The sequence below is a fragment of the Onychomys torridus genome, chromosome 6, assembly GCF_903995425.1.
Source record: "Onychomys torridus chromosome 6, mOncTor1.1, whole genome shotgun sequence".
NCBI classification, from domain to species: Eukaryota; Metazoa; Chordata; class Mammalia; order Rodentia; family Cricetidae; genus Onychomys; species Onychomys torridus.
The window spans coordinates 42,649,127-42,671,819 of NC_050448.1; the positions used below are offsets into that span (position 1 = coordinate 42,649,127).

The following is a 22,693-nucleotide window of genomic DNA, read 5'->3' on the forward strand; positions in this document are numbered from 1 at the left end:
ACGCCAAGGGAGGAATAATCCCTGCGTACCGTGCGTCCTGGATGAAGCGACGCAAATGCCTGGGTTCTGTCTGCGCATGCGCTTGCGTGGACCTCGTGGGCCTAGGCCATTGGGCCCTCGTCGCCACGTGAGCACTTTTTTTTTTTTTTTTCCCGGGACTTACCCATTCCTTGGTAATAATATTGTGCAGGGCGGAGGCTGCAGTGACTGTAGCAGAGTTTGTCTTTGTATTTATTGAATTCAGTGCATAACTTCCCGCTGGCACTTGCGTAATGCTCCCCGCTTTGTGGGCCCGCCAGAGCGGTTACGCAGCTTTAGTATCACGAAGCAGGTCGCTTTGTGCCCGACTAAATGGAAACCCCTGTGCCTTCTACACAGAACGAATGAGGCGGTCCAGTTTCCCAAATGTGATGTAGGGGACCGCTAGGTACACAGGGTGACTGAGATAAATTTCAGTCTGCTGCAGCACACTTTTATGGCACTGGAAACTTCTAGAAGCCACCATTCTTGGCATCCAGGGTTATGCATTTCAGGTGGCCTTCCTTTCTTGGTTTTTGTTTTTGTTTTTGACAAATCCTTGGAAGCTCTTGGAGGTGGAAATGTTGAGATAATAGACTTAGTATTTTCAGTGATGCCAAAGAAATAGGTTTTCCAAAAATTTTATGAATCCATAATTGGCCAGTTTTCAAACATCACTGCAAACATGATAATACATGCATTTTTTTTTAGTTTAAAGTGCTTTAAATTATGCATTTCTGCCTTTACATTTTCTCTTCTTCCCACAGCTTATTAACCACTCAGCCGATTCCTCATACTGTCTCCCTCCCTCCTCCTTCCTTTCCCCGTTCTTCCCCCAACTCCCTTCTGCCTTCCCTGTGTGTGTGTGTGTGTGTGTGTGTGTGTGTGTGTGTGTGTGTGTGTGAGAGAGAGAGAGAGAGAGAGAGAGAGAGAGACAGAGAGACAGAGAGAGAGACAGAGAGACAGAGAGAGAGACAGAGAGAGACAGAGAGAAAGGGGAAAGAAGAGAGGGAGGGAGGGAGAGAGAGGGAGAGAGAGAGAGAAAGCTAAGAGTACTTTGGGGGTGGCGTTAAGTTGGGGAGCACGCAGTAAGCATTCACCTACTGAGCCATCTCTCCAGCCCCTGCACCTGCACAGGAATTTGACATTATTATTATTATTATTATTATTATTATTATTATTATTATTATCTTTTTTGTTGTTTTGAGAGTAGGTCCTCAGTCACACTGTAGCTCAAAGTGGCCCGTATAACTCAGGCTGCTCTCAAATTTATGGCCATCTTCCTGCCTGAATCTCCGGAATCCTGGGTTTGTATAAATGAGCCACCACACCTTGTTTAATATATTTAAATAACAGAAAATGGCAACCGTGAAGTCTTCTAATCTTTGTTAAAGAGAAGAATAGAGCTGGATGTGATGGTGTGTGCTTGTAATCCAGACTAGTCTATAAACGAAGTTCCTGGCCATCCATGGCTACATAGCAAAACCTTGTCTCAAAAATTGGAAGAATGGGGGAAGCTGGCTGAGCGGCCTTGGCACACACCTTTAATCCCAGCACTCAGGAGGTAGAGCAGGCTGTATCTCTGAATTTAAAGTCAGAGCGAGTTCCAGGACAGCAAGAAACCCTGTCTCAAAAATCAAACAAAAAAATAAGAAGAAAAAAGTTTACAGTGTTATTATCTAAGTAAGACCAAAGGTCTCAATTTATTTATTTTTGTTTATTTTTGCAACAAGGTCTTACTGTGTAAGACTGGCCTGAAACTCACCTTATAGACCAAGCTGGACTTGTACTCAACAGAGATTCACCTGCCTCTGACCTGAGGGGCTGGGATTAAAACATGGGCCATCCTGTCTGGCCCTCCTTTTTTTTTTTTTTTTTTTTTTTGAGAAGAGATCTCATGTAGCCCATGCCAGCATTGAGCTTGATATGTACCTGTTAGGATGGTTTTGACCTCCTGATGCTTCTGCTTCCACTTCCCAGGTTCTAACATTACTGGCATGTGCTGTCATTCCTGTAAACGTCTCAATTTCAATGAATACAGAATAAGGTTTATCACATCCACTTGCAAGGGTTTCAGGAAGTAGCCTACAAGTCTGTGGTGGTTTGAATGGAATGGCCCCCACAGGCTCATAGATTTGAATACTAAGTCATCAATAAGTGGCACTGCTGAGGATTAGGAGGTGTGCCTTTGTTGAAGTGTTGCCTTCCTGGAGGAAGTGTGTCACTGGGGTGGACTTTGAGGTTTCAGAAGTCCAAGCCAGGCCTAGTGCCTCTCTCTCTTCCTGCTGCCTATAAATCTGGATGTAGAGAACTCTCAGCTCTTTCTCTATCCCCTGTGTGCTGTGTTCCTGTGTGTCACCATGCTATCTGCCATACTGATAATGGACTAAAGTTCTGAAACTGTAAGCCAGCCCCAATTAAGTGCTTTTCTTTAGAAGAGTTGCTGTGGTCATGATGACTCTTCACAGCAATAGAACTGATTAAGACAAAGGCTGTGCATTGATCAGGTTTTTTATTTCTTTGAAGAAAAAATAATAAGTTTGCATTTCTATTTGTTTTTTTTTTCCTTTTACTTTGAGATTGAACCTTGAACCCTACACATACTAGTCAAGAATTTTATAGCACTGAGCTAATCCCAGACCTTTTATGTGTGTGTTCCTGTGTTGGGGGTATACTTGTATGTGAATGTGCAAATGAGTGCATGAACAAATAAAGACTAGAAGACAACCTAGGGTGTTGTTCCTCAGGAGCCATCCACTTCTCTCCCCCTACCCCATTTTGAGACAGAGTCATATTGGCCTAATATTCACCAAGTAGGCAAGGCAATTTCATTGAGTTTTGTAAGATAATACATTAATACTAAAAACATAGGAAGTAGATGCCTGTAAGTAGCTTCTAGACTAATAGCTAGTCTTATTTAGATCTCACTTTTTTACATGTACTAGCGTGTGTGAGTGTGAGTATGTGTGTGTGTGTGTGTGTGTGTGTGTGTACTGTGTTTACTTTTAAGTGCTGTTCCTGTCTGATGTACATTTACAGTTGCACCGACTCTCTCTCCTCCTCATTCTCTGGAGTTCCTAATGTTTTTCTGACTATATTGATGTTATTTGAAAAATTGTTGAGTAGAATCATATAATATGTGACCTTTGGGATCAGGTTCCCCACCCCCAGCATTATTATTGTTGAAACTCACATAAGATGTTTATATATCAATATCATCTGTAGATATTGTATTTTTTCTTTTTTAATTGTAATAGTCATTCTTTTTTGTTTTGTTTTGTTTCGTTTTTTCAAGACAGTGTGTCTCTGTGTAGTTTTGGTACCTGTCCTGGATCTCGCTCTGTAGACCAGCCTGGCTTTGAACTCACAGAAATCTGTCTGGCTTGCCTCCCAAGTGCTGGGATTAAAGGTGTGTGCCACCACTGCCTGGCCAATAGTCATTCATTTTATGGGTGCCACATCAGTGGAGTTTTTGTTTGAATTGTTTTGAGACAGAGTTTCACTGTGTAGCCCAGACTGACCTCCAAAATGGTAGTGTCAAATGAACAAGAGAATTTATTCTAATGTTTTTTATTCTTTAACAATACTTCACATGTATACAATGTATATTGATGATATCCAATCCTCACACTTTCTCCACTGGAACTCCCTCCCACCTTTATATCTTCCTTTTTTTAGAGCTCACTGATTCCAGCTAGTGTTGTTAACTGCATGTACGTGGCTTTGGGGCTAACCACTGGACATGGGCAATCTACCAGCAGCCATACTCTGGAGGAAAAGTGACTCTTCTCCCAGCAGCCGACAACTGTCAACAGCTCCTAAGTTAGAGGTGGAACCTTCTGAATCTCTCTCCCATCCATGCTGTAACGTTGACTGGATTGATCTGGTTCAGGTAACCATAGCTCCCGTGAATTCATGACTACAATGGTGGCATGTTCAGAAGACAGTGTTTCTACCATCCTCCAGCTCTTACATGGATCCTTGAGTCTTACTGGGGTGGCAGGCAATGGTTAATATAAATGTCTCAGTTAGGGCTGAGCACTCAACAATCACTTATTTTCAGCACTTTGATCAGTTGGGTCTGTGTATGGACTGCTATCCACTGTAGAAAGAAGGTTCTGGGACAAAGATTGAGAGCAGCACTAATCTATGGGGATAATCATAAATATTAAGAAAGCAGTTTGACATGTCCATTGAACAAAACAACAATAATGAGTTTCCCCACCCAAGACCTCTGATCTCTCCAATGATGGGCTTTTGACTAGGCTTACAATAGTAGGCACAAATTTCCTTTTATGGAGCAGACAGCAAATGTAATCAGAAAGTAGCTGGTTAGCCTATTTATTTATTTAATGTTTTGTTGTTTAGACAAGACCTTATTTCTTTTAGAAAAGGCCTCATATAGCCCTCAAACTCACTGTGTAGTCGAGGATGGCCTTCAACTACCAAGTTATGGGATAACAGATGTGCCATTATGCCTGGCTTTTATCAGCGTCTTAAATAATTTCTTCCAAATTGTAACTGGAGTTTTCTCTAGTCCTGCCTAGGCCTGCAGCCGCTCAGACCTACATAAACACAGACACTTATATTAATTAAAACTGTTTGGCCTAATGGCTCAGGCTTCTTGCTATCTAGATCTTATACTTAAATTAACCCATAATTCTTATTTATGTTTTGCCATGTGGCTTGCTACCTTTTCCCAGTTCTGCCTTCACATCTTGCTTCCTCTGTGTCTGGCTGGTGACTCCTGACTCAGCCTTCCTCTTCCCAGCATTCTCCTCTCTGCTTATCCACCTATACTATACTTCCTGCCTGGCTACTGGCCAATGAGCATCTTATCTATCAACCAAATCAGAGTAACATATTCACAGCATACAAGGTGATATACACAGCACCAAAAATTATTCTTTAGCTATAGTACTGATTTCTCTTTAGTGGTTATGTTGTGGGAATCTCTCTTGAATAAGTACTCGGACACCAGTAAGAGTGGAAAAAAGATGTCACCAAAGCCAGGACAGTTTCTGAAAGCCCTTGGTATGGGGTTCGCATACCAAGTTCGCATTTTCATTTTATACTCTAAAACCACAAGGTGAAGTGAGCAAGCAATCGAGATTTTACAGGAGCCTGCTTGGCGCTCAGCTTTTTGTTTCCTAAAGACATATATTTTAGTTGACAGGTGTAAGCTTTTATAGTCAGGTTGTTAAAGGTAATGACCTATTATGTTTTAGCTATTTCTCCAGGTCTTTCTGTTCCAGGTGTCAAAGTGAAGTCACACTTGGAAATGAGCATGACAAGTAGTGCTAATAATTGGCCTTTTCTGCCTTATTCTACTTCAGTTAAATTATCATTCTATTTAATGTTAATTTTCTGTACCCAACTAAACAAAAATACAAACAACAGGGGAAAATTACTAGTGCAATATTTTAGGAAAAAGTTTTGTATTTATCTAATTCCATTTTGTATGCATAATGTTTTGTATATAATTTTGCTTTTCAATGGACAGTGATAATATAAAACAAACAAAACAAAAAACAACATTCCAATTAAAAAAGCCTACAGCCAGATGTGGTGACACATATGTTGTAATCACAGCACTGAAGAGACTAAAGCAAGAGGTTCATAAGTTGCAGGCTAGCCTGAGCTACATAGTGGGTTCTGAGATTACAGGCCTGCATCACCATATCCAACTCATAGCCTTTCCTATAAAGGTATTAATTCCTTTCATGGAAGCTCCATTTCATGACCTAGTCACTTCCCAAAGGCTCCACATTCAAAGATGAGGGGTTAAGTTTAAGAGTATTAATAAGGGCTATCATAATCATTCTATGTCTGCTTCCTCAGTTCTTTTCCTTCTCACATGCAAAATATACTCATTACATCCCAGTTACCCCTCCCCATCCTACTTTTTATGGCATCAACTGTAAATACAAAACCTCATCTAAATATCATCTAAATCAGTATGGGTAATGTGGTAAATATTGATTGTCAACTTGGCAGAATCTAGAGTCACCAAAGAGGCAAGCCTTTGAGCACACGTTAAGGGATTCTCTTATAAAGCTAGTATCTCCTCGGCATGCCTGTGAAGGATTATTGATTAGGTTTCTTGAAGTAGAAAGCTGGGTGAGCACCAGCATGCATCTCTTTCTGCTTCCTGACTGTAGATGCAACGTCACACCTGCTTCAAGTTTCTAACACAAGGACTCCCCTGTTACGATTGATGCACCCTTGAACTGTGACCCAAAACGAGTCCTCTCTCCCTTAAGTTGCTTTTGTCAGGGTATTTTATCACAGCAACAGGTGATAAAGTTATAAAGTTATATATATATATATATATAGTTTTGTGGAAAATTGTTCCTCAGTTGTGAACCGGTGAGATACATGCTATAGATTTTCAAAATTCAGTTATGGAGCCCAACATGATGACTCATGGCTGTTGTCCCATAACTTGAGTTCCAGGACAGCCTTGATTACTGAGTAAGATCTAGTCTCAAAAAAAAAAAAAAAAAAGAGTACAGTTATAGAGCAGGCATAGAGGAAATATCTCATATATCTATAGAAATAGGAAATGGCATGAAACATGGCAGCATGTAGGCAGACACGGTGCTGGAGAGGAGCTGAAAGTTGTACATCAAATGCGGGCAACACAGGAAGACTCTGGGTTTGCAATGGGCTTCTGAAATCTCAAAGCCCACCCCCAGTGACACACTTCCTACAAGGTCACACCTCCTAATCCTTTCAAATAGGGCCTCTCCCTGGTGACCAATCCTTCAAATCTGTGAGCCTATGGGAACTGTTCTCATGCAGACCACCACACTCCTCTTGGCCTTTGGATTGTCTGTGGTGGAGTTCCTGCTCCTGCAGATCTACCTAGCAGAGACTTTCCCCCAGTGCTGTGCCAGGCAGCCTGGCCCTGCAACTTTGTGCAGAGGCTGTTTGTAGTCCAGGCTGGCCCTCAACATACTATTTGCTATGTAACTGAGGATAACCTTGAACTTCTTATCCTCCTGTCTTGTGTCCCATCGGCTAGGATTACAGGCATGCACCACCTCACCTAGTTTAGGTAGTGCTAGGTATCAAACCCAGGGCTCTGTTCATGTTAAGCAAGTATTTTTCAACTGGGCTATAGCCCTAGCCATATTTGGTCTTTTAAAAGAAAGATAAAGCCAGGTGTGGTGGTTTAAGCAAAATATTCCTAAGGTCATAATTCATAAATATCCTGTTTTGTTGTTGTTGGTAGTGATAGCATATTTGTTTTGTTTCAAAACAGTATCTCTATGTAGACTTTTTGTATAGACCAGGCTGGTCTCAAAGTACAGCACTTCTCCTGCCTCTGCCTTCTGAGTGCATACATTACAGGCATATACTATCATGCCTGGCTCATAAATATCCAATTGTATTGCTGCTCACAATTTCCACCTTTTGCAGAACACTACACCTGATTGCTCTTTGCCAGTTTACTGCAAGGTTTGCCTCTTCTGGTAGTAATGTTTTTCATTTCTGTCAGAGACTTGCTCAGAATGCCCTTTACTATCTATATTTACACTCATATTTCTTCAGAATCACTTAAGTATTCCATGGAAAGACTGACCTACTCTCTATAGCTCTTCTTCCTTTTTTAAAAATTATTTTTCATTTATGTGTATGTTTGTGTGTGTTTGCTTGTCTGGGTGTGTACCACATGTGTGCAGGTGTCCTCAGAGGCCAGAAGGTGGTATTAGCTCCCCAAAACAGGAATTACAGGCCATTGAGCTAATGTGGGAGTGAAAACAGGCCCTATCTGTAAGGGCAGCATATGCTCTTATGCCCAGCTATCTCCCTGGCCCATCTGTGAGTGACAGATGGATGGCTGTCCTATAGAATTTGTGTATCCACTGACCTCTCACCCAAGACTGTCATTTTCTAGGGAATTCTTGGTGGATGGGACCTGTTACCACTGAGAGTGACAGCATCTCTCCACGTGCACCTCTCAGCCTGAGCCGCCCTGAGCCGCCCTGAGCCAGCCTCCTGATGCCTGCACTCTTCTTGTCAGTGCTGGCCTTCCTGCTGGCCACAGCTGCCTCTCTAGGCCTTCCCTTACTCAGAGGTCAAACTGAGGCTCCCAAACTTATGAATGTGCCCTCATCTCAGGACTCAGACAGCTCAGCTTTTAAAGAATACATCTCTTAAGTGAAATAACACGACAAGATGCCATTTCCCTCCACTGCTGACCTGTCTATAGGAGGGATCACTGTCTCACCAAATCTACAACTGAATTTGAGACTTTATGAGGGCTGTGTGGCTTCTCCTGAGGGGAGAGCTGCAGGTCTTTCATTTGGCTAGCCTCTTGGCTGCTTTGGGAAGCAGCTCCCCAGTCTCCTTTTCTGTCCAGGGGGCTGTCTGGTTGTGTTTAGCTTACTACTCTGCTTGTGCAATGTTACTTTTACTCTTAACGGTATTTTCTCACTTCTTTTGTGGCTTTCTAAAGCTTTTCCTCTCTGGTATAAAATATACTTTTTTCTTATTCTGATCCTCAAAAAAGAAAGGTCACCAACTAACACAGGCAGCTTCTAGTCTACCATCTTAACAGAAGTCTGTTTGGGAAGGGGACATTAAAATGCAGTCTCACCAGGTAGCCCTGGCTGGCCTGAAAACCACTGTGTTGACCAGGATGTTTGGAATGTTGAAACGATTCCCCTACCTCCATTTTCTACATACCAGGATTGCAGGCATGTAGAAGTATGCTTGGCTTTGAAAATGTATATATAATTTCTGAAGTAGCCTGGTATAGCCTGTGCTCTGCTCACATATTTATTGCTTATTTCTTGTTTGGTTGGTTGGCTCAGTCATCAACTGATAGACTTTTTTTTTTTTTTTAACTATTGTTGTTTATTTTGAGGCAGGGTCTCATAGTGTGGCCCAGATTTGTCTAGACCTCACTATGTAGCCCGGGCTGATCTGGAACTCATGGCAACCTTCTCAGTTTCTTTCCCAAGTGCTGGGAATCTAGGCATGAGTCACCATGCTCAAACACTGGACATTATCCTGTATTTTTCTAGTCATCCTTTGTCTAACCAGAATAAACCTCAAGGATCAGTTTGGTCAGCTTAATTAACCAAGTGGCTTTTACCAAAATATTGATTAGTCCACTTTTTTTTGATCACTGACATGTTTGATATGATACAGACTCCCTGGGACAGCCTATAAATAACCAAAGGCTATTGATTATTTTGGACTATTTTAAAGAGCACATTGGGATGTATTAACTTCTTTTGTTATTTTTCTTGTAGTCAGGGTGATTATGTTTCAGTTTAAAAAGTTCCTAATTTTTCTTGAATCTAGAGGGAAATGTTAAAAAACAATGTTTGTTTTTTCCCCTTTATTAGCTACTAGAAATCCCAATAAGCTTTTATTTAGTTTACTGGAGAATTTTAACAGAAATATATAATATATATGTGGCTTCCTATGGTTTCTGAAAGGCTAGGGCACTTGGCTTAGAGAAACAAAGGTCATTGAAATTCTAAATAGCAAGAAGTTGCAGCTGTGGTTTGCAGAATATTTTTCAAAAGCACAGGGTGTTTTACTGCCAGGCTTGTGGCCTCTGGTTTCTTTTTTCTGGGCTCCATTTCAAAAATTAATTCCACCATCTAGTGGCATGTTTCTGTAATTTCCTGTTTGTGGATTTCTTCTCAGCAGTTTGCTATCATGTGAACTATAACTCAATATAGTATTTGGAATTTTAAAACTTAGTTTAGCAGGGTAGTATCAATTATTGAGGGTACCTCAGATAAAGGGGAAGGAGGCTTGGGATGATGGCATTTCCATTTGGGAAAAGCATCTAAGCCAATAGCAGTCCTTAGAGAAAGCAGGATCATAATCCTCCCTTCTAGGCAACTCTTTGTATGTTCTGGATATTAAACCTCTGTCAGATGAATAGCTAGCAAAAGTTCTGTCTCACTCTGTGTGCTTTCTGTTTAGATTGTTTTTGTTTTGTTTTGTTGTCTTTGTTTTTGTTTTTTCAAGACAGGGTTTCTCTGTGCCTTTCCTGGAACTCACTCTGTAGTCCAGGCTGGCCTTGAACTCACAGAGATCCACCTGCCTCTGCCTCCCGAGTGCTGAGATCAAAGGCATGCACCACCACCACCCAGCTTTAGTTGGTTGTTTCTTTAGCTTCATTTCAAGAAGTCCCACTTGTCAGCCTGGCGGTGGTTGCAAACACCTTTAATTCCAGCAGTCAGGAGCCAGATGGATCTCTATGAATTCGAGGACAGCCTGGTCTACAGAACAAGATCCAGGAAAGGCACCAAAACAACACAGGAAACCCTGTCTCGAAGAAAGAAGCTCCACCTGTCAATTGTTGGCCTTAATTTTTGGACAAATGAGGTCCTATCAGGAAGTCCTTTCCTACACCTATATCTTGTATGGTTCTTCCTGTGTTTTCTTCTAGCAGTTTTGGTGTTTCAGGTTCAAGTTTAGGTCTTTCATCCATTTGGAATTAGTTTTTGTGCAAGGTAATAGGTAGGGGTCTAATTTCATTTTTCTTACATATGAACATCTGGTTTTCCTAGCACCATTTGTGGAAGATGCTGTCTTTTCTCCAGTATGTTTTTGGCATCTTTGTTAAATATCAGATGGCTGTAGTTATGTGTACTCATGTTTGGGTCCTTGATTTTGTTCCATTGTCTAGATGTCTATGTTAGTGCCAGTACCATACTGTTTTTTATCACTGTGACTCTAAAATATTTCTTGAGGTCTGGGATGGCAATCCCTCCAGCATTGGTATTTTTGCTCAGGATTGTTTTGGCTGCCTACGGTCTTACATGGTTCCATAAACCATGTAGTTTTTAAAGTACTGAGAAATTAATCTGGGTTAAGATTATGAGTCATCCAATGAGTAAATGGCAGAGAAATAATTCTATGTGCAATCTAAGGCTAGATTGGAAAAGGCCATATAGGGGCTGGGCATGTGTCTCAGTGTAGTGTTTGCTTACAAAGCCCCAGATTCCATCTTTGGTATGTCAACAGAGAAGGAAATCAGACAAGACTATGCTGCTTCTATCAAGAGTAATCTCCTGGGATTCTGACCTAGTGTGGAGGAAGTCCAGCTACCCTTAAGCAGTTTGACAGAGAGGCCACAGAGGGGTGGCAATGCCCTGAGGGTCAAAGTGTTCCAGCCCCCAGGGGATATTTCCAGAGCACAGGAGTCAAAGCAGGGTGTGAGGAAGCCTTAGAATAGATTAGTCTAAGCCCTAGCCCTTGGGCCCCTCTATCTCAGGCCTAGTAGACCAGCCTTTAGACTGCTCTGATTGATACAATAAAGCAGAGAAAAGCTATTCATGATGAATAAACTCTGCCCTAATTGCAGAAAAAAAATTCCTTTAGTGACCAGGTTGAGGGGTATTGTTTTCATAAAGAAATAAGTACCTGGATACAATCTCAGGCCAGTTATTTTGTGGAATGTGCCTGCATTTGATTCCCATTTCTTTTGGGCATTTTAGGCAGAACATCACTATTGTCACATTGTGCTCATCTTACTCAGACCATCCAGTGACACGTGATCCTGATTTATTGTTATTGGTGATATTCATGTTAGTCACTCAAATAAGGTGGTGTCTTGTGGCTTACAGTTGCTAATTTTTGTTAGATGTGGTAGCATACACACTTGGGAGGTGGATGAGGTTGGATCATGTCTAGTTCATGGCTAGCAAGAGTTAACAGTAAAACCCTATCTCAAAAACAAACAAAGACAGTAAAATTTGCTATTTTACCTTGCATAATTAATGATTGTTATGTGGGGAGAGACTCTGAGACAGTATAAGTCTGCTTCCCATCTTTTCCTCACTAATTTTAGCATTCATTGGTATTTCGTGTCTGAATTCATTATTATTACGGTGGTTGAAAGATGTTTCTGTAGTATTTCCAGCTTTTGTTACTTGACAGCCTGTTGTAAAGCCTGTCTGTAAAGCACCTCTCTCCTGCTGCGGTTTCTCTGTTGTCTCAGACAGTGTCTCACAATGTACTCCAGGCTGGCCAGCTTGGTCTACATAGACTGTTCCCGGGCAGTCAGGGCAACACAGTGAGAAAGATACTCTTGTGCACAAGGCCGGGGACAAGAAAGAACATGTCCTAGTTGAGGGACTGCAGCTGTCTACATGTGTGGAGAGGAGTGCAGAGGAAGGAGTAGTGTGAGGCTGCAACACCACGAGGCTAGTGGGAGCCTGATCTATACACACCTGACGGACAAGTCAGCAGTTTGCTCTTCAGTTGAAGCTGGTGGTGCACGACTGAAACAAAAGCTATTTAGGAGGCTGAAGAAGGGTCACAAGGTCAAGGCCAGCATGGGCTATAAAGTAAGTTCAATGCCTGTCCGGGCAATGTAGTGAGACCCAAGTAAAAATAAAAAATAATGCCAGGCGGTGGTGGCGCACACCTTTAATCCCAGCACTTGGGAGGCAAAGGCAGGTGGATCTTTGTGAGTTCGAGGCCAGCCTGGGCTACAGAGCGAGATCCAGGAAAGGCGCAAAGCTACACAGAGAAACCCTGTCTTGAAAAACAAAAAACAAAAAAAATAAAAAATACAATAAAATAAAAAATAAAAAATAAGATTGCTAGGCATATAGGTCAGTGGCAAAGAGCTGGCCTAGTGTGTGTGAGGCCCTATGTCCAGTCCAGTTCTACATAGTGTATTAGGCAGGGCTCCCTAGTAGACTAGAACTGAGAATGGACATACAGTAAAGGGATTTACTAGACTGCCTTACTGATGTAGTCTGGCTCATTGAGCAGTGGCTGTCTACATCCTGGGGAGCCAGAGAACCTAGTAGCTGTTCAGATACTTCTGCTAGTCTTAGACTGAGGACACATTAGAAGGCTGAAAACCTGGCTCCATTAGTAAAGAAGAACGGGAGCAGCAGAGAGGAGGTAAATGAACTCACAGCAAGATAGGAAGCAGACTTTTCTCCTTTTTATCTGGGTATTATGGGAACATGACGCTAACATGTAAATGGAACTTCCCTTTTCATGTAACCTGATCAAGCAAATCTATTACACTTACGCCCAGTGGCTGATCTCTTAGTTGATTCCAGATGCAGTTAAATTGACAGCCAAGCTTAACCATCAGCCTATAACAGGCATCTAGAGCTCAGAAGAGATGTCAGAGCCTCTGAATTTTTTTCTTTTACTTACTTCCTTTCCTTATATATATTATATATATACATACACACACACATATATGTATATATATACATACATACACACACACACACACACACACATATATATATATATATATATATTTATTTATTTATTTATTTTTTGTAGCTCAGACTAACTTGGAACTCACTGTGTAGGCAAGGCTGGCCTCCAACTCCCAGGGATGCCTCAGAAAGTGCTAGGACGTCATAACATATGACTTCTGCATGTCATTCATTCTTTTTTTTCTTTTCTTTTTTCTTTTTTTGTTTTTTGGAGATGGTGTTTCTCTGTAGATTTGGAGGCTGTCCTGGAACTCGCTTTGTAGACCAGGCTGGCCTCGAACTCACAGAGATCCACCTGGCTCTGCCTCCCAAGTGCTGGGATTACAGGCGTGCGCCACCACTGCCTGGCTTTTCCTTGTTTTTAAAAGCTTTTATTTCATTGTGTGTGTGTGTGTGTGTGTGTGTGTGTGTGGTATATGTGCACAAGTGTTTATGGGCACAGAGGCCATGGAGGATGCTGAGTGTTCTTCTCTATCAACCTCCATTTTGCTCTCTTGAGACAGGTTCTCTCACTAAGCCTGGGGTTAAAGCTGGTGGCCAGCAAGCCCACGTGACTCTCTTATCTCTGACTTCTGAATTTCTGGGTTTATAGGTAAATGTAGCCACACCTGGATTTTATGTGGATGCTGGGACTTGAACTCCAGTCCTTATGCTTATGTTTGGGTAGTTCTTATCTGCTGATCCCCCCCCCCCTCAACTTAGATGTGCCTGCCTCAGAATCCTGAGTGTTGGGATCAAAAGTGGTGGCCAACTACCATCCATTTTTGAAAAACAACAACTAGGCAAGCGAGTAAATTAATTAAAGTAATTTCTTCTACAAGGTAGGCTCTGTGAGAAATCTATAGCTTTTTAAAACTGAGTCAGCAAGTTCCAGAACAACCAGGAATACACAGAGAAACCTTGTTTCTAAAAAACAAATAAAACAAAACAAAACAAAAATAACTGAGCCACCCCCCCTCCCCCGTGACCTCACAAATCCATTATTGAAATGTATCTTGCAGCTTATAAAGATTTGAGGTTGAAATGGTAGGTAGCCAGTCCTCAATGCCAGTTATCACATCATTCTACTGCACTGCCTAGGGGTGGGGGTGGTGGGTGGATATTTATACAAGTTGAAACTGTTCTATCGTTAACTACACTCTGGATTGTTCATACAGACCCACCAAGAAAACCCAGTATCATGGCATTGGAAAATTCAACTGTTCATTTTTCCAACTAAAAACAAAAACAAAAAAACAAAAGGTAAGTGAAACAGGGCTACTTGAGTGGCAAATTATTTACCGCGTCTTAGTTTTCTGGTTTGTAAAAGATGTGACAAGAACAATCCTTCTCTATTCCCAAGACAGCGACCGTTAGAATAAGTTCTGGTGGTTCCAGTTTGCTCGATGCTACTCCGCAGTACCTGAATAGAGCCTGACAGCAGAGCGTGGCAATGTTAGTGTCTTATAATAGATGGAGAGTTGTTGAAAGGCTTTACTAGAAGTGATCATTCCAAGTTGTTGTTTTTTTGAGACAAGGTGTTGGGGCCGCAAACTCCTGGTGATTCTCTTGTCTCAGCTTCCCTGGTGCTGCGATTCAGGAGTGAGCCAGGACACTTTGCTATAGCTTGTTATTGTTTTCCTCAACCCTGATTCAGGCTTTCAGATAACCACTTCAGTGCCAAGGGGCTAGCTGGAGGGACTACAGTTCCTTCCCTGAAAACAATTCTAATGAAAGCACAGTTTGCTATACTGAGCTCCAGGACCAGCCCGCTGGCTCAGCTGCCGATCAGTTCTGCTCTCAAACTCCCTTCTTTTAGGAAATCCTGCAGGCGCTGCAGACCTTCTGAGGAAAATAAGCCTTTGCCTTTCCTATGTCCTGCAACTGCGTCCTGGCTCCAAAAGGCCCCTGGAGGCCTGCTCCCCTGTGCCACCAGCTGCCACTGAAGTCAGGTGGCCCTTCAGCGGAAGGGGCCTCCCGACTGGAGTTTTTCTTGTGGTGGCCTTGGTGACAAGGCCACGCTACGACGAAGGCTCCTCCTAGCAGTAAGGCGATCCAGGCCGCGGCCGCATGGCGAAGGCTTCGCGTTCCTGCAGGCTAGGGGCTCCCTTCCCGGGGCGCCGGCGAGGGCGGGGCTGAGGTGGCCCCGCCTCCGAGGGCGGGCCGGTTGACGGCGGCCGGCCGGAAGCGGGAGGCGGGAGCAGAGCTCGCTCCTGCTGTGTTCTGGAGCTGCGGCCGCGTTCCGTGCTGCTGCTGCTGCGCTGCACGCTTACCACAGTTAGCTGGTCCAGCGCGGTGCTGCCCGCGTCCAGGCCTCGCTAGCGTCTTCATCCACCGCACCGATTCTTCCGGCGCCCTCCCACCGCGACTGCCCAGATGGCTCTGTGCAACGGGGATTCCAAGGTCAGTCTGTGCTTGGGGTTCCTGCGGCCCTCAGGCAGCGGGAGCGAGACCTGGGGGACCGTCCGCGTCCCTCGGCCGGGGCAGCGGCGCTCGGCGTGTCGCAGCCTGGCCTGCGGCGCGGCTTCCCGGTATCGGAGGCACCTTTTTGGCTTTGCCAGTGTGAGAGATACGAGCGGCGGAAGCGACCCCCGCGGCCGTGGGCGCCGAGTTCCAGCTCAGAGGCGACCGGTTCTTGGGGATGCCGAGGCCCTTAAGCGGCAGGGCAGGATCGGAGCCTCGCGTGCGGCGGTCGCGCTGGACGGGCCTGTGGTCCTCTCACCCGCCCGGGTGAAGGCCTCTCTGTTTCCCGCCGCGGTGGGCCCTAGCGAGCCCCGCTGACCGCAGCCTCTGTTCCTGGTCCCAGGTGTGCTCCGTGGCCCGCTTCTCCCGCCATCCTCGGAGAGGAAGGGTGTGTGGCCAAGTTCCGTTCCTGCGCACCCTGCCTCGTGTTTGCCGTGCTAGTTTTGGGAGACTCGTTTTCCCGCTTCTGGGGTCTCTGGCTGGGAGCCGAGGCCTCCCCGGGTGCTGGAAAAGTTTACTAACTGCATGAGCCAAAACGCGAGAGCGTTGGGCCGTTGATACGCTTCTCGTCGCCTCTAACTCCCAGCCTTATTAGACCTCTTTCTCGCCCAGCCTCCGAATTGGCCCCCTTTCCCTGCCGAGTTAAAGTCTTTAATGACCTTCACAAAAGCCAATTTTGACAGCGGGAAACTGCAGCGTTGAAATGCTATTTACTTTAGCGAGGTGTACATCAATCACCCTCTGCGTTGTTGTGGCCTAGAACTGGTTAAATTTCTCTTCGGGTGTGAAACTCCAAACTTTGGAGTGGGGCTGGGTGTTCCTTCTGGAATTTACCTTAAATCAGTAGACTTGTGTGTCGGGTAATTACTGCTAGTCCTTGAAAGTGGCTAAGGGAGATATCAGGAAGCCTTTCCTGAGGCTGTTCTCCAAATACCTTGAATGTATATGTCCAGAGAGTGATCAGTCCACACTGTTAGCCCTTCTTAGGGAAAAAATCAATTGGGAAAACTGTAAGGGCACACATGATTTTCATAACAGAATACAGCTGATATATAACAAGCCAGGTAACACCAGAAACTCCTTGGAATTTGGCCTCCTCTGGAGGAATTCCTTGGTCCCTCCAGGTTGTGACTTTGCCATAACCAGCTGAATTCTTAGGATATATTCCGGTGGCCCTCAGCATTTTACTTTGGAGAGACAGAAGGGGTGTGAAGGGAGAGGTCTCATGTATCTTAGGTTGTCCTTAACTTCTTCCTGCCTTCACTTCCTGAGTGTTGGAATTACAAATCTATGAACCCACCCCCAACTGGTTTTTCACTTCTTTGGATAATTGTTCTAGGTGCTCTCCCCACTATAGTGAATTGTGGGAGACCAGCTCCCACATTTACTTCCCCCAGGGACTCTTGAGGAATGAGGGATAAGAGACTTAGAAATTTAGAGCGGAGAGAAACAACAGATAGAAACACAGGATAGATAGCCTTGGGGAGAAACAACAGATAGAAACACAGGATAGATAGCCTTGGGTAGGCCTGGATCCTTATCCACCTGCCCAGAACTTTATTGAAAAGGGCTATTTATAACAATGCCAAGGGGAGGAGCAAAAGACCTCCCCCTTGCTAGTTACAGCCAAGTGTAGACTCTTCCAAACACTTGGTACTCAGGCCTGTGGTCCAATCATCTTATGCAGTCCTGCTGGGTACAGCCACTAGGAAACCTAGGTGGGCTCCAACAGAAGATACAGTCTTTAAAAACATGTTTGAATTAATTTGTTCTTTACATACAGCAGTGTGACTGATTTTACCCAGGTAACAATGCCTGGCAACAAGTGCACAGCAAATGGTTGATGAAATGTTATATTTTTTACTGTGTGTGTATGCTAGACCAATAAAGGGCACCTCACATTCCAGACAATCTACTGAGCTATGTCTTCCTCTTTGTCCCCCCTGCTTCTCTTCTTTTTCCTGGCCCCTTCTCGTGATCCTCTCCCTAACCCTAGGTCTTGAACATGCTAGTCAGGTACAACCTTAGCTCAGAATTGTGATTTTTATAGCAAGCAAACTGGCTCTTAGATTTGAATATTGGCTCTGTTAATGACTCTGGCATAGAGTTTCACTATCTAATGCCTTTGATAGTTTGGAATTTTTTTAACTTAAAATTTCATTAAGATTAGATGTATTATATAGTAACCTGTACAGATCTTCAAGTATATAGGTTGAATTTTGACAGTAAATGTCATCACCAACCACCCCAATAATTGTATTTTTCTATCACTTCTGAAGTTTCTGCACTCAGACAATAATCTGTAATTTATATAAAATCAGTCGTGTATTGGTTGCAGATGCCCTCACCCAGTGCAGTGCATTGTTAAATGTGGTGATGGAATATGCCAGTGGTTTGTTTTTTTTAAGTTTTACTTTATATGTATGGGTATTTTGCCTGCATGAGTATATGCACTGCATGTGTGCCTAGTGGTTATGGCGGCCAGAAGAGGGTGTTGATCCCCTGAAACTAGAATTGGAGCTGATTGTGAGTTACCATGTAGGTCCTGGGAATTGAACCTGGGTCCTGTGGAGGGACAGTCAGTGCTCTTAACTACTGGTCCATCTCTTTAGCCTCCAGTCTCTTTATTGTGGTTTTTCCAATATATGTATATCTCAGGATTTGTCTTGTCCATTCATAATTTGACAACCATTTGATTTTTCTGCTTAATTTGAACTGCTTCCATCAGGATAGCTTTGAGTAGGTTTTTGATGCTTCTCACTAGCATGGACTGGATTTGTAGTTGAGGATAGCTTGGAACTCCTGTTCTTCTTGCCTATACCTCCCAAGTGCTAGGATTATTTATAGATGTGTACTACTATACCAGTGTAGCAGTGTAGCTAGAGTTTTTCTGGTCCTGCCTGGCCCAGGGTCAGGACAAGTCTCTTACCCGCCAGTCTCACAGCTGCTCAGACCCAACCAAGTAAATACACAGAGACTTATATTGCTTATAAACTGTATGGCTGTGGCAGGCTTCTTGTTATCTGGTTCTTCTATCTTTTTTTTTTTTTTTTTTTAAGATTTATTATGTATACAGTGAGTGTTTGGACTGCAGGCCAGAAGAGGGCACCAGATCTCACTGTAGATGGTTGCTGGGAATTGAACTCAGGACCTCTGGAAGAACAGCCAGTGCTCTTAACCTCCGAGCCATCTCTCCAGCCCTGGTTCTTCTATCTTAGAATAACCCATTTCTATTAGTCTATACTTTGCCACGTGGCTCGTGGCTTACCGGTACCTTACATCTTCCTTGTCGTGGCAGTAGTGGCTGTCAGTGTCTCTCTGCCTCAGCCTTCCACTTCCCAGAATTCTCTTCTCTGCTTGTCCCGCCTATACTTCCTGCCTGGCTACTGGCCAATCAGTGTTTTATTTATTAACCAATCAGAGCAACACATTTGACATACAGACCATCCCACAGCACACCAGGCTAAAACAAGATTTAAAAACAAACAAAAACCTTTGAAACTAGGTGTGGTGATGACCATGCAGATAATCTCAGCATGTAGCTTGTAGATTTAATAAGATTGGAATTTTATTTTGTTTTCATTTTGAAACAAGGTTTAATGTAGCCTAGGCTATATAGCTGAGGATGACCTTGAAGGTCCAAGCCATTTACTTTCCATCACTGCATCACAAAGTTCTGTTTTTGCCGCACTGGGGATTGTGCTGTACTGGAGATTAAACCCAAGGATTCTGCATTCCAGGCAAGAGATTTATCAACTGAGCCTCATCCCTAGCACCTAAGTTGGATTTTCTTTTTTAAGTGAATTAAAAGCTGTTTTCAGTTATTTAATGCGACATGTTCTCAGTTTATCTGCTGAGCTTATTACCCCATGGAGTGTGGGATATTCTGGTTTACCACTAGAAGTTCTAGTTTCTCTAAGTGATTCCTCCTCCTGTCTGATGTCTTTCTTTCCTTAGTTAGCCTCTTATTAAGAGAGTCTGCATTACATTTTAATGTCCAAAGCTAAAGAATCTGTGTGTAGTGGGGCTGGAGAGATGGCTCAGCTCAGCTCCTAGAGGACCCACATTCTACTCCCAGTATCCACATGGCAGTTCACAACTGGCTAAAATCCATCCTCTTGTGATCTCTTCAGGCAGCAGGCATGCACATGGTGCACATACATTTATGCAGGGAACACTCTCATACACATGAAAAAAAAATTGAAAGGAAAAAAGAGGAATTCTGTGTGATGTATATCATAAAGACCAGGTTACAAAGCCACACCCACCAAGTCTCACCAACATGAATGACTAAATAAGACCTGAACGATGAACAAGGAAAACACCAGTAGACGTGATAACTCACGATGCCTGAATCTCAGACGAAGAACTACAGGCAGCTAAGGAATTCTGAAAGCACCCAGAAATTGGCTTTGAAAAACATGTACACACAAATTACATTATATGATCTAATCAGATTGTACTCAGATACTTAGGGACACTCATACACACACACACACACACACACACACACACACACACACACACACACACCAAGAAAAAGACCATTAACTTGAAAGAGAGCAAGGGGTGGACACATGGGAGGGTTGGAAGGGAAGGGGGAAATGACATAATCTTAAATAAATTATTATTATTTTATTTTATTTTTATTTCATGTGCATTCATGTTCTGCCTGCATGTATATAAGTGTGAAGGTTTTGGATCCCCTGAAACTAGAGTTACATACAGGTATGAGCTGCCATGTGGGTGCTGGGAATGGAACTCAGATCCTCTGGAAGAGCAGCCACTGAACTACTTAACCACCCAGCCATCTCTCCAGCCCCTTAAAAATAAATTATTAAAAAAGACAAGGTTACAGAGCTAACTATAAACATTTTTTACAGTTTTGACTAAATTATATATTTCTGGTATATATGATTATGAAAAGCAGAATCAAAATCTCTTTCAGAAAGGCATTTGATACTTTTTTTTTAAACAATGCTATGGATCAAACCAAAGATTACATATGTACTAGGCTAAGTGCTGTATACCACTACACTCTATAGTGATTTTTCTTTAAATGTTACTATGACATATCAGTTAGCTTTAGTCACAGGAATGGTTATTAATAGTCACAAAAATAAGGAACTTGAAACTATCATTATTTCTTGTTCAGAAATTTGTGGGCCACCTTTCATTGCCTAGCCCCACTTTATCCTGTCTATTCCAGTGCTAGTAAGCTCTTGATGCTCTCTTAATGGTGGCAAACGTACCAGAGCCAATCATAAACATTTAAGACTCAGCACGGTATTGTTTGTGCTCTCAAGACATTGGCCAAAACAATCCTCGTGCTCAGTGCCAAAGGTAAGAAAATATCAAGAGGAGGTCTGACTGACTTCAAACAACAGAATAGTTTAGAATGAGGACCAGAGATGAGTCTGGAAAATCATAAACAAAAGCACACTCGAAGAACCTAATGAGCTCTTGGGTCCCTCACATCTGGGTACTCTGGCAGAGCAGCAAACACTGTTAACTACTGAGCCACCTCTAGCCGCTCCTTTGTTTTCCTATAACTAAAAACATGTATTTTGGGTTGGAGAGATGGCTCAGTGGGAAAAATGCTTGCCACCAAGTGTGAGAACCTGTGTTCTGATCCCCAGAAGCCACTGACTCCCACAAGTTGTCCTCTGACCTTCACATGTCCTGTGGCATGTGTGCACACCTACACACAGAATAAATACAGGAATGTAAAAAAAAATTAGTGATTCATTAAAATAATTGCAATAGAAATCCATGCGTTAGGTACTGTGCTGAAAGAGACAAATAATGATCTCAGATCCTGTGTAATACACTACTTACTGTACTTGGATGTCCGACTTCTGGTACCAACACCATTTCTTAAAGCTACTCCATGCATTATGTAAGATGAACTATGTTGCTGTCAACTACAGTTAGAATCATAAGAATAAACTAAAACACCAAACACCAGGGCAGAATATAATCCTTCAAACAGATCCAGAAAGGTTTGTTTAGACAGACTTTTATGTGGATATGTCCCAGTCCATCCTCAGTACTGGCATAGGTTTGCTGTGTGTCTGCAGAGTACTGGAATTAAAGACCTGAGCCACCATGAATAATTAACTAGAATAGTTTCTGCAGTATGTTAAAAGTTTAAAAAATCTAATTACTAAACCAAACTTGAGCTTGCAGGGAAAAGAACTTGCTTTTTTTTTTTTTTTTCCTCTTGTGATACCTTAGTTGTTGAAAACGGTTGGATAGGAAAGTGGGTGACCAGCGGTGGTTTAGTTTCTAGCACCTATGTCATACAGTTCACAAGCTGCTACTCCCTCCAGTTTCAGGGGCTCTGATGCCCCTTTTTGGCTCTCTGGGGACCTGCACACAGGTGGCACACACTGTTGTAACTTTCTGTTGTGCTGGCTTCTGGGGTCTAAACTCAGGTCTTCCTGCTTCTGTAGTGAGTGCTTTGGCCATGACCCATCTCCCCAGCCCAACAGTGAAGTGCTTTTAAAAGACCACTAGAGTACATTGTATACATTTTACACTCAGTCCCATTAATTAGCACCATCCCAAGTTTTTACCAAGAGCAAGTAAATAGACTTTTTAACATTACAGGAAGTTTTTGTTTTACATGGTGCAGATAAGCAACACCCCTTCAGGGTTTCTCTGTGTAGCCCTGGCTGTCACTCTGTAGACCAGGCTGGCCTCAAAACTCACAGAGATTCATCCGCTTGCCTCCACCTCCAGAGTGCTTGGATTAAAGGTGTGTGCTGCCACCACCGCTACCAGGCCAGAACAATTTTTTTTAAATTGGATTTACAAAGAGTTTTAATTAACTGGCTTGGATTTCAGTTATCATATATGAACTGTGGTTACATGAGGTACAGACTTCATTGTCAGTTCTTCAGTTAAAAAAAGGACTGCATAACTGATCATGACCAGTCACATCTTTTCTTTCAGAATCTGCTAGTGGTGATTAGTTATGGTAACACTGTATTACTTTGTCT

At 43.0% G+C, this 22,693-nt stretch overlaps 1 protein-coding gene across 1 annotated transcript in view; it reads left to right on the forward strand.

Moving 5' to 3' along the window:
• Positions 1-15,375: 15,375 nt before the first annotated feature.
• The window catches only part of Gmps (guanine monophosphate synthase), a 59,170-nt gene continuing 51,852 nt past the window's right edge, over positions 15,376-22,693 (forward strand). The window contains exon 1 of the mRNA XM_036189990.1: positions 15,376-15,629. Within this exon, the coding sequence (XP_036045883.1) occupies positions 15,603-15,629 (27 nt within the window). The 5' untranslated portion in view covers positions 15,376-15,602. The remainder of the gene's footprint in view (positions 15,630-22,693) is intronic.